Below are 18,842 nucleotides of genomic sequence, written 5' to 3'. Positions count from 1 at the left end.
ATGAGCAAACCACTCCATCCTGCCCATCCGCCACCCTCCAGATCCTCGAGCTCAATCAAGGACGAGGCGATGTGTGCGTGTATGAGTGTATGAGTGCGCGGGTCCTTGCATGGTCATGCCTTAAGGATGCGGACGCCCTGCGGATATTTTTACTTTATGCGCGGCAAATTAAATAATTTTAATTTTTATTGTTCGGCCGCTTTTGGCAGCTCTCTCCCTGTCTTTTTTGCTGGACAGGACCCAGCCCAGCGGTGGTCCTGATGGTCCTTTTGCTATTATTGTTGTAGGCCATAATTTGCTGGCTCGTGGCTAAGTTTTTGGGGCCACAATTTGTTCTCGAGTTTCCCCCGCCCCCCCTGTCTAGCTTGGTGCTCTTTTGTTTGTCTTTTTTTCATTTTTTTTTTTTTTTTGTGTTTGGACTGGAAACGTTTTTCTTATCCCTCGTATCCTGCGTCTGCATCCACAGATCCACCCGCGCCGCCATTAATTTCTGGCTATATAGAGGGACAAATTATCCCAGCTGGGTCGGTGCAAAAACTGCTCTGCGTTTCATCAGGCGGCAATCCGTTGGCGACGCTAACATGGTATAAAAACGACAAAAGGGTGAGTACAACATTTTTCCTTTTTTTTTTAAGGACCCATCCTCCACACCTTCCCACCCCCCAGCTTTTGTTTGCATTTCCAACAGTCAGAAAGAGAGAGGGAGCACTATCAACAGCAGGCAGCAAACATCCGCAAAACAATAATGGCGCTTTTGTTGACCATTTCCGTTTCCGCTTTATGGGCTTAAAGTGCTAATGAGCCACTGCCACTGCCAGTGCCACTGTCATTGCTGCTGCTGCTGCTGCCGCTACTAGGTGGTTCTAATGCCAGAACGATTTCGGTTTCACACCTTCCATTGGCCAATAATCGAGCCACCACACAGAGCGAAACTATCGTTAAAACTTTACCCATTATCAGCTAAAACAAAAGAGGTATAAATACAAAAAAAAAACAGGTGGATAAAATACCACCCACAACCGCAGCTCATCAGGCACACACACAGACACACTTCTGTATGCATGTCTATGTATAAGTGGCAGGTGGAAAGTGGATAGTGCACCTGCAGGTTCAGGTGCGGCTTCCTGTTTTAACGTTTCCCATTTGTTGCGGTGTCAGAGTTTTCATCTCCGCCTCCGGGGACTCATCTGTGCTCTGCCCTGCTCTGCTCTGCTGTGCTTTGCTCTGCTTTTGCCTTTGCTTTTCCGTACCCAGATTAGACGACGTTTTATCAGCGAAATTAAAATGCATCCGCCAGCTGGGCGCTTTTCTGAAATGCATCCCGACAAAAAAATGTATAACCTCCTCTTTTGCAGATCAACTCGGTTATCCGCTCGGCGGACAAGTCGGTTTCGGCCGAAATCACCGTTCTGGCGAATGTGTCCGACAACCAGGCCCAGTACCGCTGCGAGGCCTCCAACAGCGCCACCGAAATACCCCTCTTCCAGTCCACCACACTAAGTGTTCACTGTGAGTATAAATTAGAGCATAAATTATAATGATTTTTAATAAGATTTTAAAAAAAGCATGACCGTAAGCATGATAACCATTTCTTTGAGTGCAGTCCTGAGGAAAGGTTAAGGGTTTTCGCTGCTTCTGCATCCATTCTCATTGTCCATTGGCTTGTGTGTATTTGCAGTTGCCCCGGAGACGGTCAAAATACGCATTGAACCGGAAGAACTGCGACCTGGCATGGAGGCAACAATCATCTGCGACTCCAGCTCTAGCAATCCGCCGGCCAAGCTGTCCTGGTGGAAGGACGGCATCCCCATCGAAGGTATGTACGGCTGGTTTGGCTCGACTTTGGCTTGGCTTGGCTTGGCTGGGCTTGACTTGGCTTTCGGGCTCATGGACTGGTGGACTAACGGACTCACAGACTCACGGACTTTTGGACGCTATGAGCCTGGCCAGGCGATTTGGCAATTGGAAGTTTGCCCATCGCAATTCGGTATTCGCCATTCGGCATTTTCCATGGACTTGCCGGCGCCGGTAGTGCACTTTGTTGGTGCGAGGCGTTTCCACGACAACATCCGGTTCGCTTGCCAGTCACTAAAATTACGCCCATTTCTTCTCTGCCCAATTCCATGTCCGCCCACCGGAATCCCTCGCATCTGCCATTTGGTACACTCGTATCTGGTAACTGGTATCTGGCATCCCGACATTCGCGTTACACACACACACAGGCATTAATAACACGTCCAAGCCGGGCCTCTGGGGCGGCACGGTCTCTACGCTGGAGTTCCGGGTAAACATCACACAGGAAATGAACGGCCAGGTGTACACCTGCCAGAGCGCCAACGAAGCCCTCCAAAGGAGCGTCCACGAGGCGGTCACCCTGGATGTGCTGTGTAAGTGCACCGGCTAATTGCTCAATTAGAGGCATCTGCAATCTCTATTCGAATCCATAAGGGCTGTCACAGAAATCCTTAGGGGTCATATTATAAATTGTGGGATGAGGGATTTATGTGACAATGCTTGGATTTGGAAGGACCTTTCATATCCCTAACCCACAAATATAACCATCCGCAGATCGCCCAAAATTTGTGCCACCACCTTCATCGACGGCGGTGGGTGTGGAAGGCGAATCGCTCCAGGTTTCGCTGCAAACTCGCGCCAATCCAACCACCGTCACCTACAAATGGACCAAAGACGGCATTGCCATTCCACAGGATGGGGAGCATCGCATCTTTGCAGACGGAGGAAGCCTCAATTTCACAAGGCTTCACAGGGATGATGCCGGAATCTACTCGTGCACGGCCAGCAATTCGCAGGGCAAGGCCACCCTAAACATCACCGTGGTGGTGGAGTGTAAGTAATCGATCTGTCCCTCTGGGGATATCCATTTAACCAAGGAAGTTTCTCTAATCGCAATTCAGACGGGACCACCATCAAGTCGGTGTCCGAGAATATAGTCGTGAATCCTGGCGAGGATGCGATGCTATCGTGCACTGTGGAGGGCAAGCCCCTGACCGAGGAGCACGTAAAGTGGGAACGGGTCGGCTACGACATGACAGTGAAGACATCGACCACTTTTGCCAACGGCACCTCCTACCTTCACATCAAGGATGCGCGACGCGAGGATGTGGGCAACTTCCGGTGTGTGGCCGATAATCGGGTTGCTAATCCAACCAATCGCGATATCCTGCTAATTGTTAAATGTGAGTTTATATTTAAAATTGTTATCAAAACTGTTATAAATATTTTAAGAGGTATTTTTTAAATATTAAAAAACTAACATTTCTATTAAAATCCCTTTCCAAAGTTTCCCCGGAAATCGCCAAGGCAGCTACCCTTCTCAGAGCTGCTAGTGGAACGGGAGAACGTGGAAGACTGCCCTGCCGCGCCCAAGGATCCCCCAAGCCTCAGTTCATTTGGCGCCAGGACAAAAAGGACCTGCCCATCAACCGAACATACAAGTACGAGGTGGAGGAGCGCAAGATCGACTCCCTGACCTACGAATCCACCCTGATCGTGGACAAGGTGGCGCCGGCGGACTACGGGGCGTATGAGTGCGTGGCCCGCAACGAACTGGGCGAGGCGGTGGAGACAGTGCGTCTGGAGATAACCTCACCACCGGAAACGCCAGTTGTCCTCAATATCCTGAACGTGACCCATGACACGGTGACTGTGGCCTGGACGCCTGGATTCGATGGCGGCCTAAAGGCCTCCTACCGAGTGCGCTACAGGTTAGTTTATATCTTTAATCTTTCTACAATTTTCACGTTTATTTTCACAAATCTTTCTAATGAAACCACATACATTTTATTGTTTATTTATAGAATGGCCGACCGTGAGCAGTACAAATATGTGGATGGACTACCGAATAGCCACAAACTGACCATCGGCGGGCTGCGCATGAATTCGCTCTATCTGTTCTCGGTTATGGCCTGGAATGATCTGGGCCAAAGCAGTTACCTGCCGGACTTGGCCCGGGCCCAGACAAAAGGTAAGCCTCCGTTCAGTTCAATATTCAAATTATCCGCGAGAAGCACTCGAACGATTCGCTGGCTGGCTGGCTGCCTGTCGATGCCTGACATTGATTTATGCCAGTCGGCCATTTGGCTTTTATGGTTACCGAACCTGCTAGTACAATAGGCCAATACCTGGGCTCCGCTCTACGCCCGCCCCCAAAAGACTCCGTGGCGGAATCTGTAATGTGTAACTACGGTTGGTGGTGGCCGGGCAGTCAAATTTGTGAAATTAATTAGATAGCCGTATGATAAGCAGCCATCGGACTAATTAGACCCGAACCGTCGAAACGAATATTCGCGCCATTCAAACGAAATAATTGATGAACCGAAATTGGATCAAAACTGGATTTATGCGGAAGTGTGTTTACACGGAAACGGGCTTGAATAGGATATCAGTATCGGAGTTATTTTTAGGAGCTAAATCCTGTGCCACCATCAACTTGTTTCATAGATTTCCCCTTTGGATTTGCTTTGTTTTCTCACCTTTTCATCTCCTCCGAATCTTTGCTGCACCTAATTGGAATTGCATTACTCTCCACTACTCCAAACAACAACTACTCCGTGGATGCACTATGAACCACCTGAAATGGTCATATCAGCCGAGGCACCGCCACCCTCGCATCCGGCCTCGTCGCTGGGAGGCGGACCGCCGACCACTAGCCAGACGCCGCTGGGCGGCACATCGGGAATGCTGCTGGTGGGCGTGGGCGCCGGGGTCGTAGTCGTCCTGCTCAACGTGTTTGTTATCGGCTGCTGTCTCCACAAGCGGAACGAGAAACGCCTCAAGCGAGGTACGAAGGGACAAGTTCCCATGCCCCTTGGAGGCACAACGGATTCTGTTATTGGAGAGGATGTTGCTCTGCGGTTGTTGCTGACCATATTGTTGCACTTAAAAAAAAATACTAGGTCTTTATTTTGTTAGATTTTTATTTAAAGAATTAGAATGAAATAACATAAGGATTGGAATGGCTGAATCAAAAATTTAAAGCCTTTTAATAGAAGAATTTATCCATCAGTTTCTTCTCTATGTGCTTCCGCCAAATGGGACTTAAAGCCATTCCACGAGTCTTTGAACTGGACAAGTGCAATTCCCTAGGCATTTGAATTTCTAATTCCCGCGGCTCGACCCCTAGTCGGCGGGGTTATTTTCTTTTAATTTGTGGGCGTTGGCAGTGCACGTGCCCGGTGGTCAGGCAGTTGCTAATGGGAACGAAAACCACCAACCGCGAGTCCTGAATCCGGGAATCGTGAATCGGGAACTGGGAACTGAGAATGGGCACAGAGATGACGGCCAGGACGATGGCAAGTACGAATAGCGATGGCGTTGTCGCTAATTTCATTTGCCATCACATGTTCCGGCTTCGCTTCGCAGGCTCTACGTGATTTGCGTCACTCGTTCGGACTCCAGGCTATGGTATAAGGACTATGGACGACAGACTACGGACAACGGACAACGGACTCCGGACTCCGGATTCTTTATTTGATTTCGCTGCGTGCGCTGCGCGTCATGCCAACCGAAAACGACCCAAAAACCAGAACGGAGGAGACGACGAGTCCTTTGGAACTGGGACACGGTCCGCTCGTTCATTGCTATGCTGCGGCGCTTTTTATTTTTATTCCCTTTGATATTATTCTTTTTTTATTACAATTTCTCATTTCATTTCGTATTTCGCATTTATTTATTGTCTTATTTTTGCAACCATATTTTTTTCTTTCTCTCTTTTTTATTTATTTGCCACGGTTTTGGTTCGTTTTGTCCCGCCAAGGAGCTGAACCGATGCCAGCCGAGTTAACCGAGGACTCCAGCAATACACCGAACCTGGTCATAATTGGCATCGCCCTGGCGGCCTTTGGCTTCCTCCTGGTGAACATGGCCCTGGTGGCCTGGTTTGTGGTCCATCATCGGCGCAAGAAAGGTTCGTTGGCCCATTATTTCAATATTATTTCTATTATTATTATTTAAGTTATTATTTTGGATTGTTCTGCGCTGTTCTGTTGCCTAGTTTTATTTATTTTCTTTGGCTTACTTCCGACGTGGCCCCGCTCTGAACTCTGATTGGAGGCGGGCACTCCAAATTCCAGCAGACAATTGCATTTGCTGCCATGCTGCAAAGGCAGCCGGCACCACTTCCGTGACACCACCGGAAGCGGAAGCAAGCGCGTTGTGCAGCTTCCGCTGCCCACTAACGGACGCTGCCGGCATGCATGCTCACTTTATGGAGCTCACTAAACAATTTCCTGCATACGCAGGCTGCTCGAACCTCAAAAGGATAAGGCACTGTTGTGCCCCTGGCAGTGCCACTACCACTTCGACTCAGCCGTTTCTTGCAATTTCCGTGTGCAACCAATGCCAGGCGTGGCGTGGTGTGGCAAGCAGGGCAAAAAGTCTCCTCTTCCTCTTCGGGCAGTCAACAAGAATATAATGATGACAGAAAATAATGATGCATCCTGGCCAACTAGACCGAGCAGAAGAGCCAACAGCCAAGAGCAGAAGCCCCGGACAGGGATCAAGACAAATGTGCATCGTTTTCTTAGCTGAATGCACAATCTTCCGGAAATCAGATTGCTTTCGCCGTACGGATTATGCCTTTTCAAAAAGGCCACGAGGTGGCACGTGTGTCGACAAGTGTTTTCTCGCCAGACAAAGGATTGTTTATTAAAACGGAATTACTTATTTTTCAAATATAGTAGTTGCCAGCCAACTTTAAAATGGATACCATGACGGCGCCATCATTTCTCTGGCCAGGTCTCCGTGTCTTGGCAATCCCCTACCATTCCATTTCATCCATTTGAGTGGCAAATTCGAGACGTGGCGAAAAACACGAACACATTCGCGCCATACACGGCGTATACGCAATGTGCCCACTTTGAATCGGTATTACGTGCCGCATACCAACACGAAACACGCAGCACGAAGTGGCGTTACGGGCTAACCAAATTATTTCCACTGAGCCCCTAGTAAAGGGTATGAAATGAAACTGCAACATGGGCAAAAAAAAAAATGTAAATTTACGTGTCCGTTTAGTTGCAAGTGCAACGTCTCTTGCCTTCATCTCGAAAAAACTGCAAATTGTGTTCAACAGACTCACACTCAACAAAAAAAAAAAAAAAGAAGGAAAAATATGGAAAGAGGGCTCCCACTGTAGCTCCTGATCCTGCTCCTTGTTAAGTTTACACTTTTTTGAGCCATATTTGCTGATGTAATATATGCGCCATGTCATAGAGTTTGGGCAAACATTTGACTTATGAGTTGATTAACATCTGGAGCTCTCAGTCAAAAGTTTTTGATTCATTAAGCGAGCACGCCCCAAAACTAAACTGACTTAATCGGGCCAAAAGAACCGAGTACAGAATACAGAGCACCGAACACCGAACACCGAGCCCCAAATGTGGGCCAGCATTTTTGACATTTACAAACGGGAAAGCGACGCGAACGAGCATGAACTACAGCCGCAGGACATAAATAAGATATTTCCCTAAGAATACCCGGACCAGTCCCGGCCAGACTCCATTATTTCTGTCTTTCGCTTCCAGTGCGACGCAGTTGAACAAATGGCGAGTGCCGGGCCTCTGAATGCAATCCCCTTTCCCCTATACAAAAGAAAATTCATATTTCAGTCTTGTTGCAAACAAACACACAGAAAGCGAACGAAGAGGGAAAACCCTTCTCCTCAGGCTCCGACTCTGACTCAAACTCATCCTTTTTCTGTTCCTGGAAGGAACAACATTTTTATGACAATGTACGGGGAACGGGTGTGTGCAGGACTCCCTTTCCCTTATCCCTGTCAAAAGCCGATAACTGACAATGCCCAAAAGGATTTTTACTTTTCCCGTTTTGTGTGTTCACAATTTTTCCATTTTTTTTCCAGTTTTTTCACATTTTTTTTTTGTAAAGTTGTCAGAGAAACTGGTGCGTTGACCATCTGGAAGTGAGAGGAGGGATATGGTAGAGGGCGGAAGACCCTGTCGGGGGATATCTCTCTGCATATTTCAATGTTTTCGCAAGCGAAACTTGACTTGTGTTTTTGTTGCAGCCCTCGGATATGCATTTTTAATGTGCATTTGTGCCTTTGTGTCAAAATGCCGCATGGCACACAGAAGGCACACAGAAAGGAAATCCATCCCGCCGGCACTCCGATCCTTCGGCTATCCAACTCCCCAGTTCTCCAGTACACCGCCGGCTGACTATCCGGGAAAACCAAAAAGCCCAACCGCATCCTAGGCCGCCTTAGAAGCCTTTCGCTGTAGTTGTCGCTGCCCGATAAACTATGCCAAAAGTCTGCGGTTGGCAGCTGGTTCAGTGGTTCAGCTCCGTCGCCGACTGTTGTCCGCTTGTCCGTTTGGCCGCTTGTCCGGCTGGTCCGACTGGTCCGCTGCCGGTCATCGACCACAGGCCGCCATGAACAAGAGCGCACAGCACTAACCACCGGCATAGCCACAGCCACAGTCAATGCCCAGTGCCACATATTTCATTCTCCAGTCTCGTATGAGCTGCATCCGAGACCGAACATCCCGAATAGCGCCATCTCTAATGTTTATTGCCATTCATTTGGCCTCGAAAGGCCGAAAGGGGTAAAGGACTAGATACACAGATAGAAATAATTATAAAAATTAAAATAAAGAAAGGGATATTTTTATTGTTCTTCTAACCATTCTATTATGCCAAAAAGTCTTAAAATTATTTAGTTTCTTCAATAAATATGACTTATTTTTCCAGTGTAGTTTGTGGCCTAAATAAGCGTCCAGAGCCGTGTTGCATCAAACAATTGGTTCGGGCCATTCGTGAGTGGTTAACTAAGTTAGTGGCCTGGTCCAGGCAATAGATTCCTTGGCCCAAACAGTACCGACTTTGGCAGGAAATAGAGAGCCGCCATCAACGGGCGGGTGGACGAGTGTGTATTATCTTTCCGCCAGGAGAGTGGAACTTTAAACCAAGGGCCTGGCCTAAAAGTAAAGTGGCCTATAACCCGATCTCGGGGATAGAGTTGAGTGCGACACTTTTACGACTTGGCGGGGCGAAACTTTTATGCCAACGTTGCCACCAGCGATAAGTCCTCCTCTTTGCCTCCTACCGGCCCCCCTTTTTTTCCAGTGGCAAGCACTTGACTTTGACACTCTTTAAACAATTGACGGGGGTGGGGGCTGTGTGGCATGGGGCACGGGGCTGGAGGATTGGAGGCTTTGAGGGCTTTTTGCTGCGTGAGAGAGCTGCGACATCGAATCTGAAGAGATAAGCGCACAGGCTGTCGTGGTCAAAGGATATAGAAGGGGGAGGTAGGAAGGCAGGCAAGCAGGATGGGGGGCAGGTCCAGAAGGCTGGCTCAGCAAATGTCGAAAAGTTTGCTGCTTAGGCAACTGTCCATGACAGCCCAAAAGCGGACCGGACCACTCGTTCGTAGGACCCACGCAGGATGGGTTTCTGGGCGGTATGGGAGTTCATAAATCGCCCGGCACTGAAACAAAGCGGGGCTATAGCTCAGCGCCTCTTCCATTCAAATGTCGAATGCCGAAGACCAAAAATTCCAAAAAAAAAAAGAACAGAAAAGTCCATTCCCGCATACCACAAGTCCGGCCAGCGAATAATTGAGAGCTGTTGCCAGGACAGGGAGCTTACCAGAAAAGACCTTCAAAGCAGACGGCGGCGTCATTAACGTTCCCAGATGACCGCAGAATCTGTCTAAGCCGCGGCTCCCACACACACACACACATATGTATATCTGTATAATCATATACATATATATACATATGTATATGTATGGCTAGGAAAAGAAATCCGTAACGCGAGTTTTCGTAGCAGAGGAGCAAAATTTGTAATCTCTATGCGGCGCGGCGGAGCCGCAAAGTGCAGTGGCAACAAAAAAAAACAAAAACTCGCATGCGAGTGCGGATTATTTGACATCTGTGTGGGGGCAACCTAAGCACACACCCACACATTGGGATATATGTACACAAACACCGCATTGTCCCCAGCGACAAGGACGAACAGGACCTACAGGGCACTGAGTGATAAGCCCGCCAGGCGACCATTAATACTCTGTCAAAGGGTAACGCAGTCTAGCATCCGTCTGTCGGTAAGAGGGTTTTCCGAGAAAACTGGGTTAAATCCTTATAAGCTTAAAATTCAAAAAAAAAGATATAGTTTTTTATTTAAAAAAGGAAAACAGTTTTGTCTTTAGGTAAATATTTTATAGTCAAAAGATTTAATAGTTTAGTTGATGATTCAATCACATATTGAGTGTAATAGACTTCTGGTTGAGCAACGCAGTAAAGAAACATCTAAGAAATTTTATATATTCTTGATGCTTGAATATTTTCATTGCCTACTTTTAAGCGCGCCTCGAAGTCCAATGGTTATGAAGAGTAAAATTTTACCGTTTTTTTGCGTATGATATCATTTTTGTAGATGCTTTAATTTAGTATTTATTCATTAAAACTTTTAAATAATTAAATTTAATAATTAATTAAAAAATAGCGCCCTCCTCCTCGATTCTCATAGGTTGCACTTAAGCAAGCCCGAAAACCCGAAATATAGCCGGGCTATTTTTGTTATAGTTGTAATTTTTCTTCTTGTTCTAGTAATTCTTGTTGTTGTTGTAATATTTGTTATTGTTGTAGTACTTTTTGTTGTTGTAATTTTTTTGTTGTAATTTTTTGTTGTAATTTTTTGTTGTAATTTTTTTTTGTTGTAATTTTTTGTTGTTGTAATTTTTTGTTGTTGTAATTTTTTGTTGTTGTAATTTTTTGTTGTAATTTTTTGTTGTTGTAATTGTTTTTTGTTGTAATTTTTTTTGTTGTAATTTTTTTTGTTGTAATTTTTTTTTGTTGTAATTTTTTTTGTTGTAATTTTTTTTGTTGTAATTTTTTTTGTTGTAATTTTTTTTGTTGTAATTTTTTTTTTTTAATATTTTTTCATGTTACAAAAAATGTTTTTATCTGATATTTGCAGTATATAGCCCATCTGATGGCTATATAACATGATATCTTATAACATACTCTGCCACTTAGCTGCAAGAGTATATCACCTTTGGCTCCTCCCGAAGTAAGATTTCCTTTCTAGTTAATTTAAATTTTTATTCATTAACAATTTAAAATTTAAAAGTCCATTATTTTTTCTGAATTAAACCCCAACTACACATAACGAAGTCCAGGTATAGTTTCACAATGAAAGCACAAGAAAAAAATATTTAAACTAATCTTTTTCTAAGACATTAAATATTCAAGCTGAACCAAACCTAATCTGGGTTCTGCCTAGAAGCAGGCTCACAACTCATATAAATATATAAATTTTTAATCAAATTTTTCGGATTGATTTAGGCAGAGTAGTAAAAAAAAAAGAGGGAAGACCCAGGTCGGATAGACCCTTTTAACCCAAACTCTAAGCTCTTGTTTTTGATAAATACATTCATGATAGGAGAAAAGTTGTGTGTAGGTAAGCGGTTTTGTTTTTAATTGCCTTAATTGATTAAAGCCATGTCTATTATTTTAAACGCCACTGAGCACACACCCTTGGCCAGAACTGGCTCCTATTTGCACTCGTTTGTCGTCATAAATAAAACAAGTGCCAAATGCCAAATGCCAAAAAATGTTTTTAACTCACTAAGCCATAAAATCACTTATGCCAATGCCGTGCTTCTGTGTGTCTCTGTGTGGGTGTGGGAAAAGGTTTTTATAGCATATACAGTATACGTAGATGCATATATATTTATATGGACCGCTGTCATCAGCAGACCAGGAACAGGATCTCTGAAGCGATCTGCGAACGCAGCCGACTCGACAATTAAATGCATTTTCAATTTTTAATTTTTTCCCTACGAATGCACACCCAGCCTGTGTATAGATTTCCAATTGTACATATGTTTAATGAATTAAAATACAACCAGGGCGAGCTATGGTAAATCATAAAAAATGCAAATTGAGGCAGCAACCTCACTCAAACACACAAACATTAAAACATTGAAACAAAAATACACACACACGATATGGAGACAGAACAAAGCAATTTTCGTACGAATTCAGTTGCAATTTGTTAAATATTCATTAAACATATATCGACAAACAAGGCACAGGCTTACAAACGTATTACGTATAAAGTAATTTTGATAACTCCCAAACATTCAATGTGCTTTGTGCAAATTAACAGAATACAGCAATTTTATCGACTAATAGTCCCCGCATGTCACGTAACCGGCGGACGTGCCACACGTCCCCTACATCGACATATCCGGGACTATATATCCTATATGGCCATAGTCCTTCTGCTCGGCCAGAGCCGGGGCCCAGGACCTGGACCTTTGGAAATGTATTATTAAGAAACCGTTTGGCCATAATATCTTTGCATAGCTCCGGGTCCATGATGATGGCAATGATGGCCGATAGCAGCTGAGTAGCAGGGCAATGTCCATTTACCATTTACCTATTGGCAACACACAGGGGGTGGCCGGGGGCCAGGGCTGGGGGTAGTGGCACCACACGTGTCTATGGCTTTTTGGCTTTCTGCTGACTCGTAATCGTTGTAAATTTTGTTGTGCCAGCACCGGAAAAAAGTCGGAGCACAACAAAGCCAGCAGCAATGGCAAATAGAAAAGGTGATTTTATTTCAAGATAAAAAATAATATATATATTTTTATTATTTTCAAAATGGTTATGAATTTTTGATGGAGGAATAGTAAAATTCTATTTGGGCAACATCTACAGCAACAACAGCAGCAGCAACTATCCTGATTCTGATACGGATCCTAAAATGTCTTTAAAAAAAACATCCTCTATAATAACGTTTTTCTTTACATGCCACAATAATGGACTCTTGCCTGCAACATGTTAACTTTTATGGAAAAATGTGTCATAAATCATTTAATTGGATTTTTACTTTTATTGGAATGTCAACTCATTTGTATTTACTACTGACCCCCATACTTTGCCATCGACCCTGCACCCGGCATCGAAATGCACATCAACGAATGCTGCGACAAATGTGAATAATTAACCCGATGCCTCTGACCCTTGGACCTGCCACACCGTTCCATCACCGCATCGCCCTCTCAAACACAATACGCCTCCTTTTGTCTGGCACTTTGACAATCTTGGCTATTTGCATTTGATTTGCATTGCCTGGAACTACAACACCATCGTCCTGCTGCCCAACTGCCGCACTGCACCATCCCCAAAAACCACGTCAACCCACCTGGCACCGTTGCGAATCATCAATTTTCGGGATGTCACTGCCAATTACACCTTTTCAATATTTGTGCGCATACCTGGCGTCGAAATTTTTTTTCGTCCTTTTCTATTTTTTTTACCGCCGACGGAATACAGTGGCGGAAACTACAAATCAACCGGCAAAAACGGCAACCATCGAGATGTACGCGCCCAGTTCGTATAATGACACAGTTACCGGCGAGACGTTGTCCAGCGTATCGGAGAAGAGCGAATCCTACTCCAATGAGGGCAACAGCCAACCGGAATATATTGTAAGTATATATACCATTGCCATCTCTGCATATATACCAAACTATTTTTTAGCTTTACTTTTTTTTTTGGAAGAACTCTTTTCTTTCGAGGGGGGTTCTGTGCATGAATATGCAATTTCTGAATGGGCACAAAAATGAAGAAAAAACGGACACAAAGGGAGCTGGGGCAGGAAATCGTCTGGCATTTTAGGCATTTTCATTGCTAAATAGATGTCCTGCAGGCACAGGGGCGTCACTTGGCATTTTAAAAAGGAAAGAACGAAGAATCCTTAATTTTTTTGCCACTTTTTTTTTGCCAGAAACTGTTTCCTATCGAAGAAATCGTTTTGAAGTCAAAGATGATCTCTAAAAATTAAGGATGAAAATGTGCCAGTTACTTTATGGCTGGAAAACTGAACTTTCTGGGAGGCAGACTCCAAAAGTTGATTGTGGTCAACAGCAGACGCCCGTCCCTTTGGCCTGCGGCTCTGGGTTTTCAATTATTACCAATGCTCGAAATGAGAGCTACCAGAAGACGAAAAGCAGGAAGTGCCAGACTGAGACCAGACCAAGACCAAGACGAAGATGAAGACCAGGTCCAAAGACCAAGGACCAAGTCCCGAGTGAGAGCAGCGAAGCGGAAACGGAAGCGGCATGCCGACGTCGTCGCTAAGACGTCGTGATTAATTACGCGACGCTGATGATGATAATGATGAGCTCGCGAGGGGTTCGGAAAATGGAGAATAAGACAGCGGGATAAAGGGCGGGACAGGGCGGTACAAGGCGGCGCAGGACTAAGCAGACGAAGTAGGCGTGGGCGTGGGACAGACTTGGGAAGCTGCTTCAAACAAATCGTTTCAAATTATTAAAATCATTTATTATCGCCGTAATCTTGCAGCGGCAGGAAAACCGCAGCAACTGCCTAACCCGCAGCTTCTGAAGTTGAAACTGAGGGAAGTAAAGTATGTAAAGTGCGTAAACTGCGACCGCGCGTGTTATAAATCAGTCCCCGATCCGATCCGCATATTGTCCTTGGCGTCCTTGCTGTCCTTGGTGTCCTTGCTTTTTTGTTCCGTCTGCCTGGTGCGGATGCTGGTGTCCTTGCTGTCCGTGTGTCGCCGCTGTCATTGTGGCTGTCAATTACGCGCCAACGACTTTCAACGCCTTTTGCCAAAGTATGCCAAAAAGCAAAGTGTGGAGTAATTACGAGGCATTACTCAAATGGGAATGAGAATATAAATTGATATATACCCATCCACGTTCCCATCTGCATTCTTGACTCACCCATTCTCCCCTTCTTTTTTCAGGACGAGGCGCGCAAAAAAGCGGCATCCACGTATCTGGTTGAGGGAGCGGATATGCCACCACCCAGATATCAGAAGGATGGCACCTTGCCAGTCATATATCCAAATAATATTGGTAAGTTTTTATTATTTATTTTTTTTAAATAATTAATTAAGAAAGAAGTGGCCATTGCAGGCCAGAAAACCACATGAGAAAACCAAATAGCTGGGTTGGGTTTAAAGCGGGTCCTTATTATATACTTTGATTGTTTTGATTCCAACAGTCACATTATATCTGATTTTTTTCAATTAAATTGAAAAAACAAACTGTACGTTTTAGATAATTAACTTTTGGTCAAAACAAATTTCGGCGTTCTCACGCGCTGACAGGACATCCCAGCCCCACTCTTCAGCCTCATGGCAAGTCCTTGACGGTTGCAATGGTTTTTTTTTTGGATTTTTTTTGGTTTGATTTTTATGCCATGATTGCAACGCAATCAAAGCAAATGGTGAAAAAAGGGAAACGAAAATCGCAAAAAGCTGAAAGGGAAGTGGCTGAGGAAGAAATAAATATACGGAATACAGAAAGCGAAACAGATAGAAGCTTAGAGTAAGAGGACGAAGGATGTAGGTAGAGATGGGGAGGCGTGCAAGCTGAAAATTCAATTCCAGCACAACATCTCCATCTTAATTGTAATTGAGCAGCAAAGTTTTTGTCAGTCTTGATTTTCAATTGATGTGTGGATATACATATATGTACGTATATATAAAATATATATAGCTCAGCTAGCGCTAATTTATATATATAGCTAGCGCTAATTTAAAAAGAATAAAAAAAATAAAGGCAAAGAAAATTCAAGCCTGAGAATGTTGAATTTAAGGCAAGCAAAAATGGAAATGGAAGAATAATAACCAAAGACAAGAAAGGAAAGCTAACTTCGGGCGGAGCCGAAGTTTATATACCCTTGCAGTTAAAACCGGATATATATCGCAAACATCGGATATAGTTGGCCGATCCTTATGGGAATAGGAATATATAATCCAATTTATTACAATACAAAATCTAAAAAAAGTCCCAAACTTCTATCTTCAAAAATACGAAAGTTGATATTTCTACCAAATACCATTTCCGATCGTTCAGTTATATGGCAGCTATGGGATATAGTCGGCCGATCCTAATGAAATTTGGTAGGTTGGATCAACTGACCAAGAATTAAATCTGTACTAAGTTCCAGCTTTCTATCTTCAAAAACACGAAAGTTGGGTCATTTCCGATCGTTCAGTTATATGGCAGCTATAGGATATAGTCGGCCGATCCTTATGAAATTTGGCATGACGTAATGTTTTGCCAAAAATAGCTCACATGTCAAATTTGAACTCTCTAACTCTAAAAACACCAAAGTTATACCATTTCCGATCAATCAGTTATATGGCAGCTATAGGATATAGTCGTCCGATCCGGGCCGTTCCGACTTATATACTGCGTGCAAAGGAAAGAAGGGTGTGTGCAAAGTTTCAAGACGATAGCTTTAAAACTGAGAGACTAGTTCGCGTAGAAACAGACAGACGGACAGACAGACGGACAGACGGACAGACGGACAGACGGACATGCTCATATCAACTCAGGAGGTGATCCTGATCAAGAATATATATACTTTATAGGGTCGGAGATGTCTCCTTCACTGCGTTGCACACTTTTGACCAAAATTATAATACCCTCTGCAAGGGTATAACAAGGACTCCAGAACAGACAAAGGATAAAGGGATGGCGAAGACACCGCTGCTGCTGCTGTCTATCAAAGCATCGACTGCGCTGGAACAACAACAGTTCTATAATAACAAACCACCCAAAGCCACCCAAGCCACCCAAAGCCATCCCGGTGGCTAGAATAGAACAAAAACCGGGAAAATGCATTTTAAATGCAAAAGCGTAAAAATAATAAAAATACATTAGCTGCAGAACTTATCGCCCGGAGGCGAGAGCCCGAATAGCTGCCAAGGAAGTGGCATAAAAAATACAATTACCTTATGTCAACGACATGAAAATTTGGAAAGCTCCACTCTCCTTACCTCACCTCACTCCCTGCCGCAAATAAATTTTGTTGGCAATTTCACCATTCACAATAGATAAACCGAAGACAAAGTCCTGCCACCCACATAGCTGCACAATAAAAATGCCATAATGGTTTAGTTTTGAAAGAAAGTTTATAAGTATGTGTGGGGAATTTTTGATTAGAGAGTGCTTACGCTGCGTATACTTAATATTTTTCAAATACTCTTATTCCCTACACCTTATAGAGTAAAACCAAGCCTTAAAATTAAACCTATTATATTTTATTTTATTCTTCAAAATGTTATGTTCTTTTTCTAAAAAAATTCAAAAATAAATTTTATGTAAATTTGTCAAGTTAATTTTTTCTTGTGCAACTGCCACCTCACTGCCACCAAAAGTTTTCTGTGGCGACACGCATAATTATGTATGGTGGTGTATGTATGTTCTTTACACATCATTGTGTGTGTGTGTGTTTGTTGTGGGTGTGTCTGTGTGAGTGTACCACCATTTTCTTTATGGCCGAAACAACAACAAGAGCATAGCAGAACGAGCTGAAAAGAAAACACGCCAAGGGAGAAAAACAACAAAGACAAAAGCAACGAACCAGTGAGGAAAAAAAAGAAAGAAAGAAAAGAAGAAAGCTAAAAAGAAAGCAAGAAGATGGAAGACCCAGAGAGCGAGAGAGGCAAGTGCAAAGGAATCCCCCACGTGGCACAAAAAATTAAAATGCTTGCCGGAAGCTGAATCTCAAACAAGCGAGCCCAAGGCTGTTGTTCCAAGCGGGCGGAAAAGCAATGGGGCGGGGAAAGCGTTCTACAGATGCAAACCGAAAGCGAGAGAGGGCAGCGTGGCGGAGCAGTATGCACATGAGTTCCTTGACAGGCGGGGGCAAGCGGAAATTGTTTTTGTTAGTCGGCGTCACATTTTTTTATCAGTACTTTGTTTTTTAGGTTTTTTTTTCAATTTTTTTTTGGGTTTTTTTCTTGAATATAAATTGTGGCCAAGCAACACACTACAGGGCGTGTCTGAGCCATTGACGAAAAAGCAGATGACTCCCACACACAACTGCCACCCTCCCACCTGAATGCTGGGTCCCCTCAGGTGGTTGCAATTTCATTTGGCATTTATGCAGTTACAGAGCGAGATGCGGGAGGAGAGTCACTTTTTAATGAGACACTTTTCAGCACGGCGTCATGTTAATGAGCAGTAAAAACTTTGGATCGTGCCACAGCCAGCGGCAGGCCAACAGCAACAAGTTCGACCTTGAACGAGTCCAAAAGCCCTTTTTCGTTTGTCAGCCAGGACGCAATTTTTCACCCAAAAAATAATTCTTATCTCAACTCTACTCAAATTCGGCCCAATGTTATTAATATCAGATGAACTGGGAGCTGTGAGCTGGAAGCTTTAAGCTATTGGTCCTGCCACAGGATTCCTGACCCACACAACAACAACAATTATGCATTTTCCAGGAACCCCGAAAAAACTGAAAACAAAGATTCAGGGTTTCCTTTAGGTTTTCGCATTTTCCGGCACAACAAAGCGCGCTGATCGAAAAATCAATAATTCATGAGTGACTGTCTTTTGAGAAAAGCACCCACCCACTGCCCACATATGTTTACCAAGGAAAACAAGGGGGAAATTCTGAACAAGAGGGGCTTGCCTTTAATAAATCTAAATAAAAGTATTATATTTTAAGGAGAGTCTTTCCCATTTTAAAATACTACAACTTGACAAACTCTGATAGCATTTGATAGCATTACTTCGTAATGAAACCAATACAGCCAAGGACCCACGGGAGTACAGGGTATAAGAAGCCACAAGATGAACATGGTCCCTCGTTCGATTTGTCGCTGTCAGGGAGCCACAAATTCGGAACTTTGCCAACGAAATTATTGTTGCCTACTTGCGGGGGCTCAGAAAAACGCACCACCCACGCTCATCCTTACCCCACCCCCTGAAAGACCTCATAGCACCCGGCTGATGTGTGTTCGTGTGTCAAAGTCTATTTTACAAAATTACGAATTTGTTACGTTTGCGGGTTTCACGCCTC

At 44.1% G+C, this 18,842-nt stretch overlaps 1 protein-coding gene across 7 annotated transcripts in view; it reads left to right on the top strand.

The window, feature by feature from the left end:
* sns (sticks and stones) overlaps positions 1–18,842 on the top strand; it is a 59,118-nt gene that overhangs the window by 30,016 nt on the left and 10,260 nt on the right. For 4 of the 7 annotated variants that reach the window (XM_070278528.1, XM_070278527.1, XM_070278526.1 and 1 more), the window contains 11 exons: positions 467–603; positions 1,356–1,509; positions 1,679–1,816; positions 2,223–2,387; positions 2,569–2,847; positions 2,916–3,197; positions 3,302–3,725; positions 3,819–3,985; positions 4,610–4,801; positions 13,323–13,477; positions 14,764–14,875. In XM_070278528.1, the coding sequence (XP_070134629.1) occupies positions 467–603; positions 1,356–1,509; positions 1,679–1,816; positions 2,223–2,387; positions 2,569–2,847; positions 2,916–3,197; positions 3,302–3,725; positions 3,819–3,985; positions 4,610–4,801; positions 13,323–13,477; positions 14,764–14,875 (2,205 nt within the window). Of the gene's footprint in view, positions 1–466; positions 604–1,355; positions 1,510–1,678; positions 1,817–2,222; positions 2,388–2,568; positions 2,848–2,915; positions 3,198–3,301; positions 3,726–3,818; positions 3,986–4,609; positions 4,802–5,776; positions 5,927–13,322; positions 13,478–14,763; positions 14,876–18,842 lie in introns of those variants that run through there. The other 3 variants (XM_017250572.3, XM_017250570.3, XM_070278529.1) reach the window with 3 other exon arrangements.

The sequence above is a fragment of the Drosophila bipectinata genome, chromosome 2R, assembly GCF_030179905.1.
Source record: "Drosophila bipectinata strain 14024-0381.07 chromosome 2R, DbipHiC1v2, whole genome shotgun sequence".
In the NCBI taxonomy this organism is placed as follows: domain Eukaryota; kingdom Metazoa; phylum Arthropoda; class Insecta; order Diptera; family Drosophilidae; genus Drosophila; species Drosophila bipectinata.
This window is presented reverse-complemented; position numbering and strand designations above follow the sequence as displayed.